Source organism: Piliocolobus tephrosceles, chromosome 11 (assembly GCF_002776525.5).
Source record: "Piliocolobus tephrosceles isolate RC106 chromosome 11, ASM277652v3, whole genome shotgun sequence".
NCBI classification, from domain to species: Eukaryota; Metazoa; Chordata; class Mammalia; order Primates; family Cercopithecidae; genus Piliocolobus; species Piliocolobus tephrosceles.
In genome coordinates this window covers 6321084-6336168 of record NC_045444.1, presented here as the reverse complement: position 1 = coordinate 6336168, position 15085 = coordinate 6321084, and the positions used below count along the sequence as shown (strand labels likewise).

Below are 15085 nucleotides of genomic sequence, written 5' to 3'. Positions count from 1 at the left end.
ATCCATGGAGTACAGTTACAGGTTGCTGCCAGCACTGTATCTACTGTTGAATAAACAAAGGTACTTGTAAGTGGAAAACAAAATGATTTGGAGTCTCCTATCCTGATTAGTATCCAGTCCACCAACCACTCTGATAAGTATGCCCAATTATTTCTAAAATACATTATTTTTTTTGGCTTCTTTGTTCTTGTTTAAATAAGGAAATCACACAAGTCATTGAACCACAGAACAATATTCTCAACAAATCCTTAATATGTCCATTTATCTGAAGTCCTGCTGATTAGAGAAAGCAAAGAATTATAATTGTCTCGAAGAATTGCAATTGTTACTTTTTACAGTAAGGCAGCTGGCATACCTGCCAAGGAGGTAGTGGAACAAAAATCTTCTAAATCTTCTATTTTTTTTTTTTTTTTTTTGAGATGGAGTCTCGCTCTGTCACCCAGGCTGGAGTACTGTGGCCAGATCTCAGCTCACTGCAAGCTCCGCCTCCCGGGTTACGCCATTCTCCTGGCTCAGCCTCCCGGGTAGCTGGGACTACAGGCGCCCGCCACCTCGCCCAGCTAGTTTTTTGTAGTTTTTAGTAGAGACGGGGTTTCACCGTGTTAGCCAGGATGGTCTCGATCTCCTGACCTCGTGATCCGCTCGTCTCGGCCTCCCAAAGTGCTGGGATTACAGGCTTGAGCCACCGTGCCCGGCCTAAATCTTCTATTTACTATCAGAAAGGTAAAAAGTTTGAAGAATCAAAATTTATAGGCAAGAAGAAATCAAGCTGAAACAAGATGAGAATTAAAGATATGTATGTATCGGTACGTATATTTACACCACACACATATTTATTTAAACAAATTTAAATATATATATAAAAGTCTATATGGTAATACCTTAGCATCTTTTACAGGTTCTTGGAAACTGGGTCTTTAAACAAAACAATGTACAATGAGTCCTCAAATAACATTGTTTTCTTCAATATTTTTCATTATAACATTAATGAGAAAAAAATTGATTTTGTTACCCATGATTTTGCTCAAAGTCACAGTTTCCAGGAACCCACGGGTGACGTTAAGTGAGAACTTACTGTATTTAAATCTACAAATATAAATACATATAATTTAAGTCTATAAGTACATACATATTTGCTGTACTATTATATATGTGTATATGCACACTATAGACGTAGATGTTTAAAGTATCAACTTCAGCTTAAATAATAAGATCGCCTTCTACAAACATCAGTCTTTATTCGCATCTTTACATTTACATTTAAATAAGTCCATGTGTATGGTTTCAATTTCCAAAAACAAATGGTTTTATGAGATATTCTTATGATTTTGGAAACTTTAATACTTCAAATTTTTTTGTAATTATGCAGTTACTTTTGAAGCCTTTTAACAATGTTATAAAAAGAAAGATTTTGCATTTCCTACGTGATAATTTGACTTTCCATTACACAAAATTGACAAAGCTATTCATTGAGTTGTCACTTAATTGTTTCAGAAATTATTCAATAAATGACAAATGTATTTCAAGAAGAGAACTCAAACACATTACTTGGAATGAGGGGGGGAGTGTATGAAGGAATCATTAGTAACAGATTAGCATCCCATCCAAAGAAAAAGAAACAAGACTCAAGGGCTTTTTGAGACGCTAGCTCTCTCCAGATACGTCTCAGAAAAAAGATGGCCTGGACTCTGCTGGGCAGGCTGGGCAGTCACCACCCACGAATTAGGGACGTGAAGTCACCTATGCACACCTATGCCAGCAGTGCAGCTTTGGTATTTCTGGGTATGAGGGACGCAGGAGCAGCAAGCTTGATGCGAGAGGACTTAGGAACAGGCCTGTGAGCAAAGCTTGTCTGGCAAGCACAGGATCTTCCCTTACATTATGTGTTTATTAAGGGGTTTAGGATGCACCTCCCAAGCTGTGGCTTGGTTCTTCTTTTATACACATGCATACGTTCTTAAATTCACGTATTTATAGCCCTCACATATAAACACAGTGTCTGAAACACAACATAAGCGTTTGCAAAAATATGCACTAGATAGGGAAGGCCTGGAGGATGCCCAGGCATGAAAACGTCCACTCCTCAGAGAAACGTGGCTTTGGGTCACAGTCATTTGCACCTGCACTGCATTTTCCTTTCTCTCATCTACATGCAGAGTGCTTCATATTCAAGGGAGGTGCCGCGCCCAGTTAGCTGAGCTGTTCACACGTAGCGGGCTAGCTTGCTCGTGCTTACCTGCTGCATCTTCTCTTCATCAGTTCTTTCTACTCTGTTTTACAGTCCATTCGTGGAACTCTAGCTCTCAATTATTGTTTCATAAATACAGACAGGTAAGACAAAAATGTGGCTGAATCATTGCAAAATCAAAATAGTGTCTGGGAGAAAAAAAAAAATCATAGCACTTCTTCTACTGACAAGTCAGAAACTTCATGCTCTCATCTATGTGCCCATCTGTGCATATTCCTCCATGGTGTACCTGTCCATGCATTCTTCCTACCTCTGACAGGAAATTTCCACATTCTACTCTTGAATCCTCCTTAAGTTAGTACCTGCAGAATGTGCCTAACAGAGGCTTGATACCCTAAATTACAGTCAGATAAGACAGGATGTTAGGGCTCCATGATTCTTTGGGGAGATTTTTGCAAGTACATCTTCCTGCCTACAAAAGGGGGAAAAAAGCACCCACAGCGTTCAAGTTGAAATAACTCCAGCCCAATTTTTATGACTCCTTCTCTGTACTTCCAATACTCCCTTTCTACAAAGGGGAAAAAAAATCACCCACAACATTCAAGTTGAAATAACTCCAGCCCCATTTTTATGAGTCTTTGTCTGTACTTTCAACACTTAGGGCAGGGGGTGGGGGAAACACTGTTTCTTTTTCCTATGAGCTCCTGAATTAACTTCCGAAAAATTCTTGAGTCACTAAATTAGAGAATTATTTTCAAGACAAGTCTAGGGTGTTAGACAAACTTAGGACCATGATTCAGCTTCTGTCTCTGATTCCAAGAGCAGCCACAGCAGCAGAAGTGGTCTTTGGTTACAAGGCAGTAGGAAACCTGCCTCTCATATGCACAGTTGCAATTGGTCAGAGATGTGTAACACAAGAGCAGCTCCTGCTCACACTTAACATTGTTTGCACTCTCTACTTTTATTAGCCTCACAGGATCAGTGACTAAAATCAGTTACCTTTATTTGCAATTAACATTAAGGCCCACAAAACTGGAAACTGTACTTCAGAATAGTAGAAACTTATGGTTACTATATTATGCTTTTCTTCTTAATGTCGATTGTTGTCACTGCAATAATAAATTCAACAAAGCCTGCTTTTTTTTTCAACTTCAAAAAAAAATATTTGAGAGCTTCTTGGCTTTGTTGATGTTCCTGCCAGGCCTGGAATATTTCCATTTGGCTAGAGCAAGGTAGACACCTGGGGCCTTGAAATTTGACCTACAGTCCTTTTCTTTAGGCATCAGTAACTCCCCCAGGCTCCTCCTCCAGCTCCTCTGTATGCTGCCAGGACTCTGTGTGAATTGTCCTTAATGAGCCTGCTTGGGTAAACTGTCTTCACCTGTAACCACAAGATCTTATTTTTTCCACTGAATATTTAGTTTACTAAGTGAGAGAAAGACTGATTTACTGTTTGCTTTTCCTTCTGTATACAAAGCTCAAAAGAAAGCAAATCCTGAGAGCCAGTGTCCTCTGGGCCTCTCCTCCAGGTGCATCACATACACCTGCCTTTCATGGCAATGACATCCCTTCTTGTTGATAATGCTATGTAACGATCCTTGTGTGGTTCAGTCCATTTAAAATTTACACACTGTTGCTCAAAGTGAGGTCCTCAACCAGAAGCACCAGCAGCACCTAAGATTTCATTATAAAAGCCAATTCTCAGTCCCACCCTAGGCCTACTGAATACTTTCTGTACGCAGAGCCGAGCAGGCCTTGCCTTGACAGGTCCTGTGGGGCATTTTGATGCATGCTCGTTTTTGAGAGTCTCTCCTTTACAGATCATATGAGGTGACTACCCTCATTACATCCACTTTACAGAGGAAAAACTGAGTGCTTTAGGGTTTTAGTCATTTATCATAGTCACAGAATCCATGTCAGACTTCAAAGCTGAGATAATCTATGTAAGAAAACAACAACAAACACACACACACACACACACACACACAAGAATTCATCCACGTTAGCTAAAAATTAAATAAATAAGGATTAGTTTAAAAATCTCTTTCACTCAGTCATTACACCTAGATAGCATCATTGACTATATTTACATTTAAAAAATCCCAATACTTTGCTGGATGTTAAAGTTGAGATATTAACTCTTATTGATGAAAAGAGTCAAACTCTGTAAAATATTTTAAGAGGTTGATTCTGAGCCAAATATGAGCGATCACGGCCAATGACACAGCCCTCAGGAGGTCCTGAGAACATGTGCCCAAGGTGGCTGGGGTACAGCTTGGCTTTATATATTCTAGGAAGGCATGAGACATCAATCAAATACATTTAAGAAATACATTGGTTTGGTTTATAAAGGAGGGATGACCCAAAGAGGAGGGGGCTTCCAGGTTAAAGGTAAATTTAAACACTTTCTGGTTGACAGCTGGTTGAGTTTATCTGAAGTCCTGGGATTAATGGAAAGGAATGTTTGGGTTAAGCTAAAGGATTGTGGGGACCAAGTTGTGCAGAGGAAGTTCTCAGATAGCAGACTTCAGAGAGTGCAGGTTGTAAAATGTTTCTTAGACTTAAAAGGGTGCCTGGCTCTTAGTTGATTATAACCTGGATCTGGGAAGGAAGAAAGAAAAACAAAGGGGAAAGGGGATTCCTATAGAATATGGATTTTCCCCACAAGAGACTGCAGAGTAATTTCAAGGTATGGCAAGGAAATATATTTTGGGTTAAAACATTTTGATTTTCTTCCTTGTTATGCCAGAGTCAGACTGGAAAGTAGGTCATGATATACAGGGTCAAATAAAACCCATCTGAGGAGAATTGATGGTTTGCAGGGCATGACTCCCCAGACCTCTTCGGTAGGAATTTGGGCAAGATAGAAAATCAGAGCTTAGGTTTCGGAGACAGTCACTTTAGATTAAGAGGAATCAGAGTGAGGATTAATAGGTTTATACATATTGAAAATACAATTATAAGTTGGGATTGCCGACAATCATTAAGAACCTTAACAATAAGATTAATTTAATAGCAGCGGATTTAGGAGAATTAATTTTAAGCTGATCATCCTCCTCATTTTGATATCAGCTGTTGGCTCCTATCCCACTACACATGCAACCAGTTTGTAGGGGACTGAAAACATCTGGTCTCCCCTAGAAAGTGTCCGTATGAATATTAATCCTGAAGACTACATATTGACTCCCTATCTATGTGATGTGTTTAAATGCCACATGTGTAAATATGTGAGTGCATTTACTCCTTAAAAAGGTTAGACCCCATGTTGGGAAATCCTCTGAAACATTTCAGCAAATTCTAGTGTTAAGAAGAGAAAACAGATGGTCATCAGTGAGGAGCCTTCAAGGGCTAAATGTGGAGCCAGAGGGCTGGAGGCAGCTTGCTGAAGCTGGGGTAAAGACCAGCTGTTGCTTTCTCAATGCTGATTGGCCAGTTGTTCCCTGTTTCGTTTTCTGCAGAGCTCTATCCGGTGATAAGATCATCTAAAATCAGCAAAAGAGCTTAGGACAAAACCACTGGGACAATTCAAGGGGAATTATGAGCTTTGAGATCCTTTAGTTGACTATTCTAAGCCAGCTTCATAGTGAAGCCCAGGCTTTATCTCCATGTATTTCGCATTTCAACCCACAGGGTAAGCCAAGCACCAGTGTCTGAGCAAGGAAATGTGGAGGAATGGATGCAATGGGCCTGGAAGATTCTAGATATATCCCTGCCCTGGGTAGGGAGAAAGACCTGCTACAGAGATGTTAAGGGACATTTTCAAGGTCATTCAAGCAACCAGTGGTGCAGTGTAATCAGATTGTAATCAAAAGCCTCTGCATTTCCCTCTATACTTCATTTCTGTTAGTCTGTGACATTGTAATAACTTGCTTTTGCATTGGTGGTCTCCATTAAATCAGCAGCAAGATTCTGGGCATGCTAAGTTCTTAACTGAACTTTTAATAATTGCCAAAACTGAAATTAATATCTATATTAAAAGCTTATTAGTATATGTGCATGACAGAACAAAGGAGAGAACTATTTAAAAAATCCTGACAAATATATCTGAGAACATGTTCCTACGTGTAGTCTTTATTATTTAACAAAAAATTAAAACAGAGAAGTGTTAACAAACTTTGTTACAATGGCTAAGAAACAATAATGTATTAGCTTAAAAAGATATGAGGGTACTCTTAGTCTACAATATCTATCCAGTCTCTCTCTTCAAATTCATTTTCTATCACTAACCAGGTATATCTTGTATCTAATTTATTAATTCTTTGTGTCCTTAATATATCTTCCTTTAAGATTTTGCTCATAGCATTTCTTCTGCTGTAAATGCACCTCACTTTCACCATTTTCTCTTCTCAATTTTTGAACATTTATTGAATTTTTGTAAGACATACAGTACTCTGTAGTTGCTGACAAGCCAATATAACTTAAACATGCTCTCTTCTGGTTCAAGTAGTCTAAGCCCCTCACGTTCATACATTGCCAGGAACGCCCTCTCTGAAAAGCTTCATGCATGTGAACTGCTGCCTTGGTACCATATACACATATACTGTGTTGCATGCCATTGATTTGTCTCCCTAATGGTTCTGCCCACCCAGAGATGGGAGAAACCATAGCTTAAGCCCCTTTGTAAGCCTAGCACCTTGCACAGTGCTTGCTGTATAATGAGAGCTTAAAATATATATGTTGATGGTGATAAGATTCTCACTCTCAAATTGTTTTCTGAAATTGTTAGACTAAAATACTGTATCAAACAGTGATCAATACTCAGGATGTTCTAGGCCAAACTGGTAGAATAAATGTGTATAAATCATGAAGATCAGAGAGCATCTCCCAGAGAATCTGGAAGTCACTCAAGGATGAAATTGGGGAACTGAGGACCAAACTGTATAATCCATTGCTTGAATTGACCTCTGTGTGAGAAAACTGCCAGGCAACAAATGCAAGTCCTTCATGTTAAGGCAGATTCGAGAAAGTTACAGGAAATCACAGACCATCAGAGTGCACAGGCCAAAAGCGTCTATAATAAAGGACGATATGACTGTCTGTTTGGGGAGAGGCAACATAATTTTAGTAAGAGAAAACTGCGAGTTGAATATTAATAAAATATGGAATATTCACAGGAGATGATAGGGTAGAGAAGGGGCTTGGCATCAGCTGTGTGATGAAGAGCTGAGGATGTGGGGACAATGAATTACGGCAGAAGAGCCTCACTGACAGTGTGGGAATGTGCTTATGAAGGAAAGGGCTCAACATTGTGGTTATTCATGGATATAACATGGACGGTACGTGGTTCTTCTGGCATATCTTTCAAAAGGACTGCTGACAGGACCTGGTCTGAGTGGACTTAATTAAAGAGGTTCCTTTGCTCCAAACAAGTTTACCTACTTTACCAAGCATTGGCTCACACTGCTGCCCAGAGTTGGAATTTTAATATTTGCAATGATTCAGCATGTCTACACACCAATCAGGAAGAGGGTTTGGAGCTGCTAAGATTCTGAACATTGTTGCTGGGTTTGTCCCTGACACACCTTCATGCCTGGTTATTTAGTGAAGCGAGGGACTCTGGCTTGTGCATAAATCATGATGCATCACTAAGTGGCTGTTTGGTGGCCTCATTCATGAGCATTCCATTCAGTGCCAGATCAGAAACTCTCCAAATTGGATTTTTAGGGCATGAAAAATTGCTACTGTACATTGCAAAGGTATCCTTTTAGGATTATTTTTCTGAAGCGAACCTTGTGAAATGTAATAAATCTCTTCAGTACTGGTGGATGGATTGTCCCATGCACAGTACATGCTATGTATTGTTTGGTAAATCAATTTTAAAGAGCACTACAAACTATATATTATCAAAAATTTTAGGATTCACAGAAGACCCAGTAAAAGTAAGCATTCAAGAGATTCTCTGCTTCATTGGCCAGGTGTGGTGGCTCAAGCCTGTAAACCTGAGGTCGTGGCAGGAGGATCACTTGGTCCTAGGAGTTGGAGACCAGCCTGGGCAACAAAGTGAGAACCTATCTCTAAAAAAAGAGTTTTAAAAATTTCAAAAGAATTAGCCGGATGTGGTGGTGCATGCCTGTAGTCCCAGCTACTTTGAAGGCTGAAGTGGAAAGATCACTTGAGCCCAGCACATCAAAACTAGTCAGCTATGATAGTGCCACCGCACTCCAGCCTGGGTGACAGAGTAAGACCCTGTCTCCAAATACACACACACACACACACACACACGCATACACACACACACACACACACACACACATATATATGTGAATATATATACATATTCTCTATTTTCTTGATACACCACCTTTAAGCCAGTACTTGATGTTTTAGGCATTGACTTTTTCTGAAAAGTGAAACAAAACAATTTAGACAGTTTTGCAAAACCTTTTTTTTTCACTATTGTTCTTGTCTTAGTTATAAGGCTTAACTTTGGTGAATTCAGAGTCTGTCTTCTAATTTAAAATTAAAATAAATTAAAAATAAAAAGTAAAAAGCAAAGCTTTCAAGATAATCTCTTTCATCCAACAGCGTAATTTGATGAAAATATCAATAAATATTAGTTAGTCACAAGGCAAATTTCACAGATTTCTGTGAAGTGTTTGCAAAGCACCCTGAAATTCTAGAGGGAGAGTCCAAGCACTATTTACAACATATATAATACAAATCGATGTTATTGGTATCTTCACACTTTTATATTTAGCAACATGTGAATTAAACAATAGGGCTTAATATTATTCTTAAAGAGTTGGCTTGACAAAGTTAACATTTGAAGTGAGAAAAATAAATCAATTTTGTGAAAATCAAAAAATAAAAATAAAAAATAAATCAGTGTACTAAAAGAGAAACAGAAACTACAGTTTTGCCATCAACTATATTTAGGAATAAATCTTAGTTGTGAAATATTTGCCACCAGTTTCTGGTTGTGTGAGCTTGGATTGGGCTCTGGGAGCCTCAAGCCTCTTGTTCCTGGAGATGTTAACATTGAATCACCAATTTATAAAATGACAGTTTGATATACATATAGAATTACATTTGCTTACATATGGTGTGTAATGGGTGTTTAGTAACTGTGAGTTATCCCAGTGTTAAGTAAGAGGACACCTATTTTTCCAGGGTTGAGCCTAGTTACTGTACATGCCCTATCATGGTATTCCTGCCTAATGTCACTGTATTTGACTCTTCAAATTGGAAGTTGTAATGTTCCCTCCTCAAATCACTTCTCCTCCCTGTATTTACTTAGTGAAAGGCTGATCCTGCAGCTGCCTCTCTCCCAGGTGCCCTGCAGTCACTGCAAGCATCTCTGGGGAGTTTGTTGCTGGAATTTCCTGCCTCACTGTGCATGGAGGACCCTGCTTTTCTCTGCCCATCCAGCAACTTTTACCTGCCCTACCATGTCAAGGCTGTTTGGGATGCAAAGTAGGGTATGGAGAAAGTCTCCTGCCCTCACCCTTCAATTCAGGGAGTCCTAGTAATTCTGCAGTTCTCTTAATAATCACCCCAAAATAAGTTCCTGCCATGTGTCTAGTGATACTGGGCACAGGGGCTAAATGGACATACAAAGAGATCCCTGCCTTTGAGGAGCTTGGAATCATTTTGAAACACAGGTAAACTGACAAGGGCAAGGAAGTGAAAGAGGCCTTGTGCCCACTGCTCATGAGCCCAGAGGAATTGTCATCCCTTGAAATACATCCCAATTCAGGGCTAAGCTGAAAGTAGGTTATTTGGTTCTAAAGAAAATTAAACTCATGATTAAAAAAAAAAAAAAATTTAGGCACAGTAACTCAAAGTTACAACTCAATCTAAAAACAACCAGTCCCGGTGACAAGTACCAGAGAAAACAAAAAAATCCCACATCGATTTGTCCCTCTAAAGTCAACATAAAAACCTTCAAATTGCTCCTCAAAACGGAAGGTGTGCTTATTTCTTATCTCAAACTAAAAGTCAAACAAAACGAAAACCTGTAGTAATTTGCGGGGACCTCACAATTGAGAAAAAAATAAAATGGTCCCCAAAAGACATTTTTTTTTCCTTTTTCAACTTTTATTTTAGGTTCAAGGGGTACATGGGCAGGTTTATTTCACGGGTAAATTGCATGTCCCTGGGGCTTAGTGTACAAATGATTTCGTCACCCAGGTTTTGAACATAGTACCAACTAGATAGACTGTGGACTCTCACCCCCCTCCCTACCTCTCCCTTCAAGTAGGCTGTGGTATCTACTTTCCCTGCTTTGTTTCCATGTATACGCACTGTTTAGACTATTTTTAAAAATGAAGAAAACTTATGCCCTTTATAAATATTATAACCTAATATTACAAGTGACCCAGAATAAAGATGACATTAATGCTATTCTCAGGATTCAGTCTGCCATAACTAATCTTAATCCTCAATGTATAACTGTTTTCAATTACAAACCCAAGTGATGGGTAGGCAATTAGCAAATAACAACGAGTATATCACACAGACGTTGTTTCATTTTTATCAGTAAGATGCGCCCAACGTGGGAATGTGAATGTGAAGACAACACTAATGTAAAGTATAAATTGGCATTGATTTAAGAGGAGACAATCTGAAAAGGAAAGAATATGCTATTAATTTCTAAATCTTCACGTTTTACACACATTTGGATTAAAAAATGGTGACTTATTTTCTCAATGAAAAGTAATATAAGCTTACAACTTATTTTATTCAGTGCCTGAGGTTCTGAAGCTACCTCCAGGTGACTTTTGCTATCTGCTTCACCTCCACCTTTTCCTCCATTAATAATTTGCTGACAGCCTTTCACCCACACAGTGAGGTCAAGAATGTGGGGCTGGGATTAGGGAGGGAAGCTCTGTTCTGTAACTTGGAGCAAACTGTCCTTCACTCTGAAGCTGAGGATTGTTTCCAATGACAGAATAATTCTAAATTTTCTATTTGTTTTGTTGTTTTAGTTTTCAATTATTTGTGAATCTACGATAGAGGCTGCTTAGTGGCTTTAAAGTCAGACCAGACTTTAAAGATTCCCAGTCACGAGTCACACATTGGACGACGTTGATCAAATGACGTAATTGAGCTAGCTGTGTTGTTACAAAATATGTGAAGTGCCTGGCATATAATAAACTAATAAATACATCAATAAATACTTAGTAAATAAGTATAATCACATTAATAATCATACTTTGTTGGCACATTTATCTGTTTTTAAATTAATTTTTGTAGATGAGGAAAGGGAGGCTCAGTGAATTCCCCAGTTTACTACAAAAAGGGGAACATACTAAACTATCTTGCAACAGACCTCCCAATTTTCCTAGGAACTGGAGCCATGCTGGGCATGGGCCTTACAAATTGTCTAATTATTTCTAATGGACACTCAACAGTTATTAAACTACCAACAATCTGGATATTGGAAAATGATGGAAATATACTGTGGTTACCATGAGCACATCTCAGTTTTATTCATTGGAAGGAAAAAGATGTCCTACCCAGATGCTGTCTTCTTGTTTGTACTGTTTCCAGTTGCGTCCTGTGTCACTGAACATCAGGCTGTAACTCGTCACCCAGTCAGAGCTTCCATATCTTCCCTGCGTGGCCACTGCTGTAATCTCTACTCTGTTTCCCAGGTCCATCTGGAGCCACTGTTGAGCATTGGAATCTGCTGGGGACCAACCGCCAGTTCCTGGAACAGGATCAGAGAGAGAGAGAGAGAGTTGTAGTAATGTGTCACATAGCTACAATTTTCAACTATCAAAGGGAAATGAAACAGTGTTCAACTAAGATGACTCTACCCCCAAATGGGCCTTACTCTTCCCTGCGTCTGTACTTAACCCCCTGGTACTTTCCATTCTCCACCTCCATCAACATCTCTCTCATTTCAAAAACTGTATCTTCCATGCTTCCATCCCTATTCCTTTAGTCATTATGACTTCTATCTTACAAACTCCTAGTGACATTTGTTTTATTTATTTTTCTTCTTACAATTTCAGCCTTTGATTGCAGATATATATGAACTAGGCTTACATGCTCTCTCTCTCTCTCTAATATATCGTTCCTTCTTCTCTTCCTTCTTTTAGTGTTCTTTCATTACCTTCTCTCTCCTCTGTCTCTGAATATTTTCTATGAACTTATCATGGGCAAGATATTGTGCTGCAGATACAAAGATGGAAGGACACCAACTATGCCTTTGTATCATTCATTTATTCGGCAGATGTTTGTTGAGCACCAGGAGTATGCTGGGTGCTGAATAAAGAGAGAGATGCTGACAAAAACATATAAAGTGATGTGAGAGAAACTATCACAAGAGATAAACAGCAGGTACACAGAGCACAGAATGCCTCAGGAGCTGATCAGAGAGGCCTTCTAGAGACGGCCATAGTAGAGGTGAAGCATGAGGGAAGTGCAGCCAAATCCCAGGAAAAAAAAAGGGTGGCAAGTTCGATGGAGATTGGCCAGGGAAAAGGGAACAACATACACCAAATCTCAGAGGCATGACAGTCTCTAACATTCTTGAATCCTCGTGTGATTCAGTATACCTAACCTGCAGGGACATTCTGACACACATACAAAAACTGTTTTGGCCTGAGAATTTTGTATTTCTCACACCTGAGGTTTGCAGAAGATCAATATTAGTTCTCTCTTAGTTGGAAGACTTGTAGCCTAAATTTTCTGTTTTTATTTCACGTAGGAATAAAAAAGACAATATTCACTTATACTAATCCCAGGTTTCACAAATCTTCTGAAGCCCATGTGGGAGCTACTGCAGACTGTATTATGCCATGGGTAGGGATAGCATAGAAGCAACTCAGGACATCAAGTAGGGAGACGTAATTGAAGTTTTCGTTTAGAGGAGTTAATCAATAACCTTTTTCTTTCAATCTATGTCATTGAAAATCATTTCTAGTGATGTTTCAGTCTACTTTCTCGCCACCTTGGAAGGAGTCATTTGGACATCTCCTTGGTAACTGAGAGCTCTCCAGAGCCCCAGCTCCTCCTGCAGAGTCTCTCATAGTACCGGGCTGCAATACAGACAAAGTGATAGAGGGCATAAAGTCAATCCTATTCTGTCTTTAAGGATGGAAAAATAGAGCACTTAAAGGTACATCTTACAAATTGTGGTTGATTTTCTTCAGTAAGCAGCTAGCCCTTAGCAGATTTTGTTTGAGAAAAGTTTTGTTTTTTTTTTTTCCTTTTTTTTCTCACCATTCCTGAGAAGATTCAAATGCAGGAAAGAAGGGGAAGGGAATGTGCTCAGCATCTATTGTGGAATGTGTTTTATTAAGTGTTTTTTATGAATACAGTGGCAGATATGGCAGATAGTTACTAATATCCATTCTGTCTTCCATCTGTGGTAATAGAAGTGTAGTGAGTGCATGGCTTAATGGCAGTTTTCAGCTTTCTGTACTTTTATGGTTATGGCCATGTGGTCAAGTTCTCTCCAATAAGAATGTGAATGGGAATAATTTGTGCCACTTCCAGGCTAGCGTGCTCCTTCTCCACTTGCTTTCCTCTTCCACTACTGATGGATGCAGCCGACAACAAGATCTAGATGATGGCAGAATCACAGTATGGAAAGATCCTGGATCCCTGCATCATCACATGGAGGAAAGCACTTGCCTACTTGAACACATTCACCTAGTAGGTGAATGAGAGCTAAACATCTATTGTGTTTAAGTCAATGTGCACTGGACTCTATTTGACACTGCAGTTTTGCCTACTTGAATAAATATACAATATCCTTTTAAGTTAATAGCATTATCTCCATCATAAAGTTGAGAAAACTGAAATCCAGCAAGTTTGGAAAATTTGGCACCCAGGATTAAAACATAGGGTAAATCCAGCTATTTGCAATTATCCTTCAACAGAAAAAAAATAAAAATTAAAAAACAGTTTATAAAACTCCAGAAAATTAGTAAGGAGGAAAATCACTGGAAGTGGGTATTTGAGCAGAGATTCTGAGATGCCAGATCCAGGAGTATATTTTTATCATTCAATTCTGTCTTCCTCAACATATTCACAATTCCCATTCCCCTCTGCCTTTCTCTAGCTTTTCAAAATTGACAGAGAGGCTTATAGAGAGGGAGGTTTTACATTTCAGAAAATCCAAAATTATTCTGAACATATTCTTTATTTCTATTCAATGTCTTCTGCTGCCCAGTTCATGAGGCTGCATTCTTTCTCAGTTAAAAAAAAAAAAAAAAAAAAAAAAAAAGAAAATGTTGTTGAAATGGTCTTCTCTCAGCAATATTAAAACATGATAGAAAATAAATTTATATGGTGATTTTATCTGTAGTGAATGTATGAGTGATTTTATACTTTTCTGATTTTTGCATATAACATAGCTTCCATTATCAACATGTTATTCTCTTATAAGCTGATAATTTTATTACTCATATGTGATTTATTGCATAAAGAATATGTACAGCAATTTGGGAGCTGATGGTTTAATATAGGACTTCTGATGTTTCTGTGACCACCATTATTTTTAAAATGAAAATTCTTGCCGGGGGTGGTGGCTCAAGCCTGTAATCCCAGCACTTTGGGAGGCCGAGACAGGCGGATCACGAGGTCAGGAGATCGAGACCATCCTGGCTAACACAGTGAAACCCCGTCTCTACTAAAAAATACAAAAAACTAGCCGGGCGAGGTGGCGGACGCCTGTAGTCCCAGCTGCTTGGGAGGCTGAGGCAGGAGAATGGCGTAAACCCGGAAGGCAGAGCTTGCAGTGAGCTGAGATCCGGCCACTGCACTCCAGCCTGGGCGACAGAGCGAGACTCTGTCTCAAAAAAAAAAAAAAAAGAAAAAGAAAAAGAAAATTCTTAAGCCTTAACTATTTCTCTTTTACCCTCAATAGTTCACAACTAGACTTCCTCATCATGCTTTAAAGCTTTTCCTTCATCTACTCTAATTAGCATATGATTAGAACTT

The 15085-nt window shown here is 39.0% G+C and overlaps 1 protein-coding gene across 2 annotated transcripts in view; it reads right to left on the bottom strand.

Moving 5' to 3' along the window:
* The window catches only part of CNTNAP5 (contactin associated protein family member 5), an 872320-nt gene that overhangs the window by 657293 nt on the left and 199942 nt on the right, over positions 1-15085 (bottom strand). For both annotated transcript variants that reach the window (XM_031936548.1, XM_023225607.3), the window contains exon 3: positions 11647-11840. In XM_031936548.1, coding sequence (XP_031792408.1) covers positions 11647-11840 — 194 coding nt within the window. The remainder of the gene's footprint in view (positions 1-11646; positions 11841-15085) is intronic.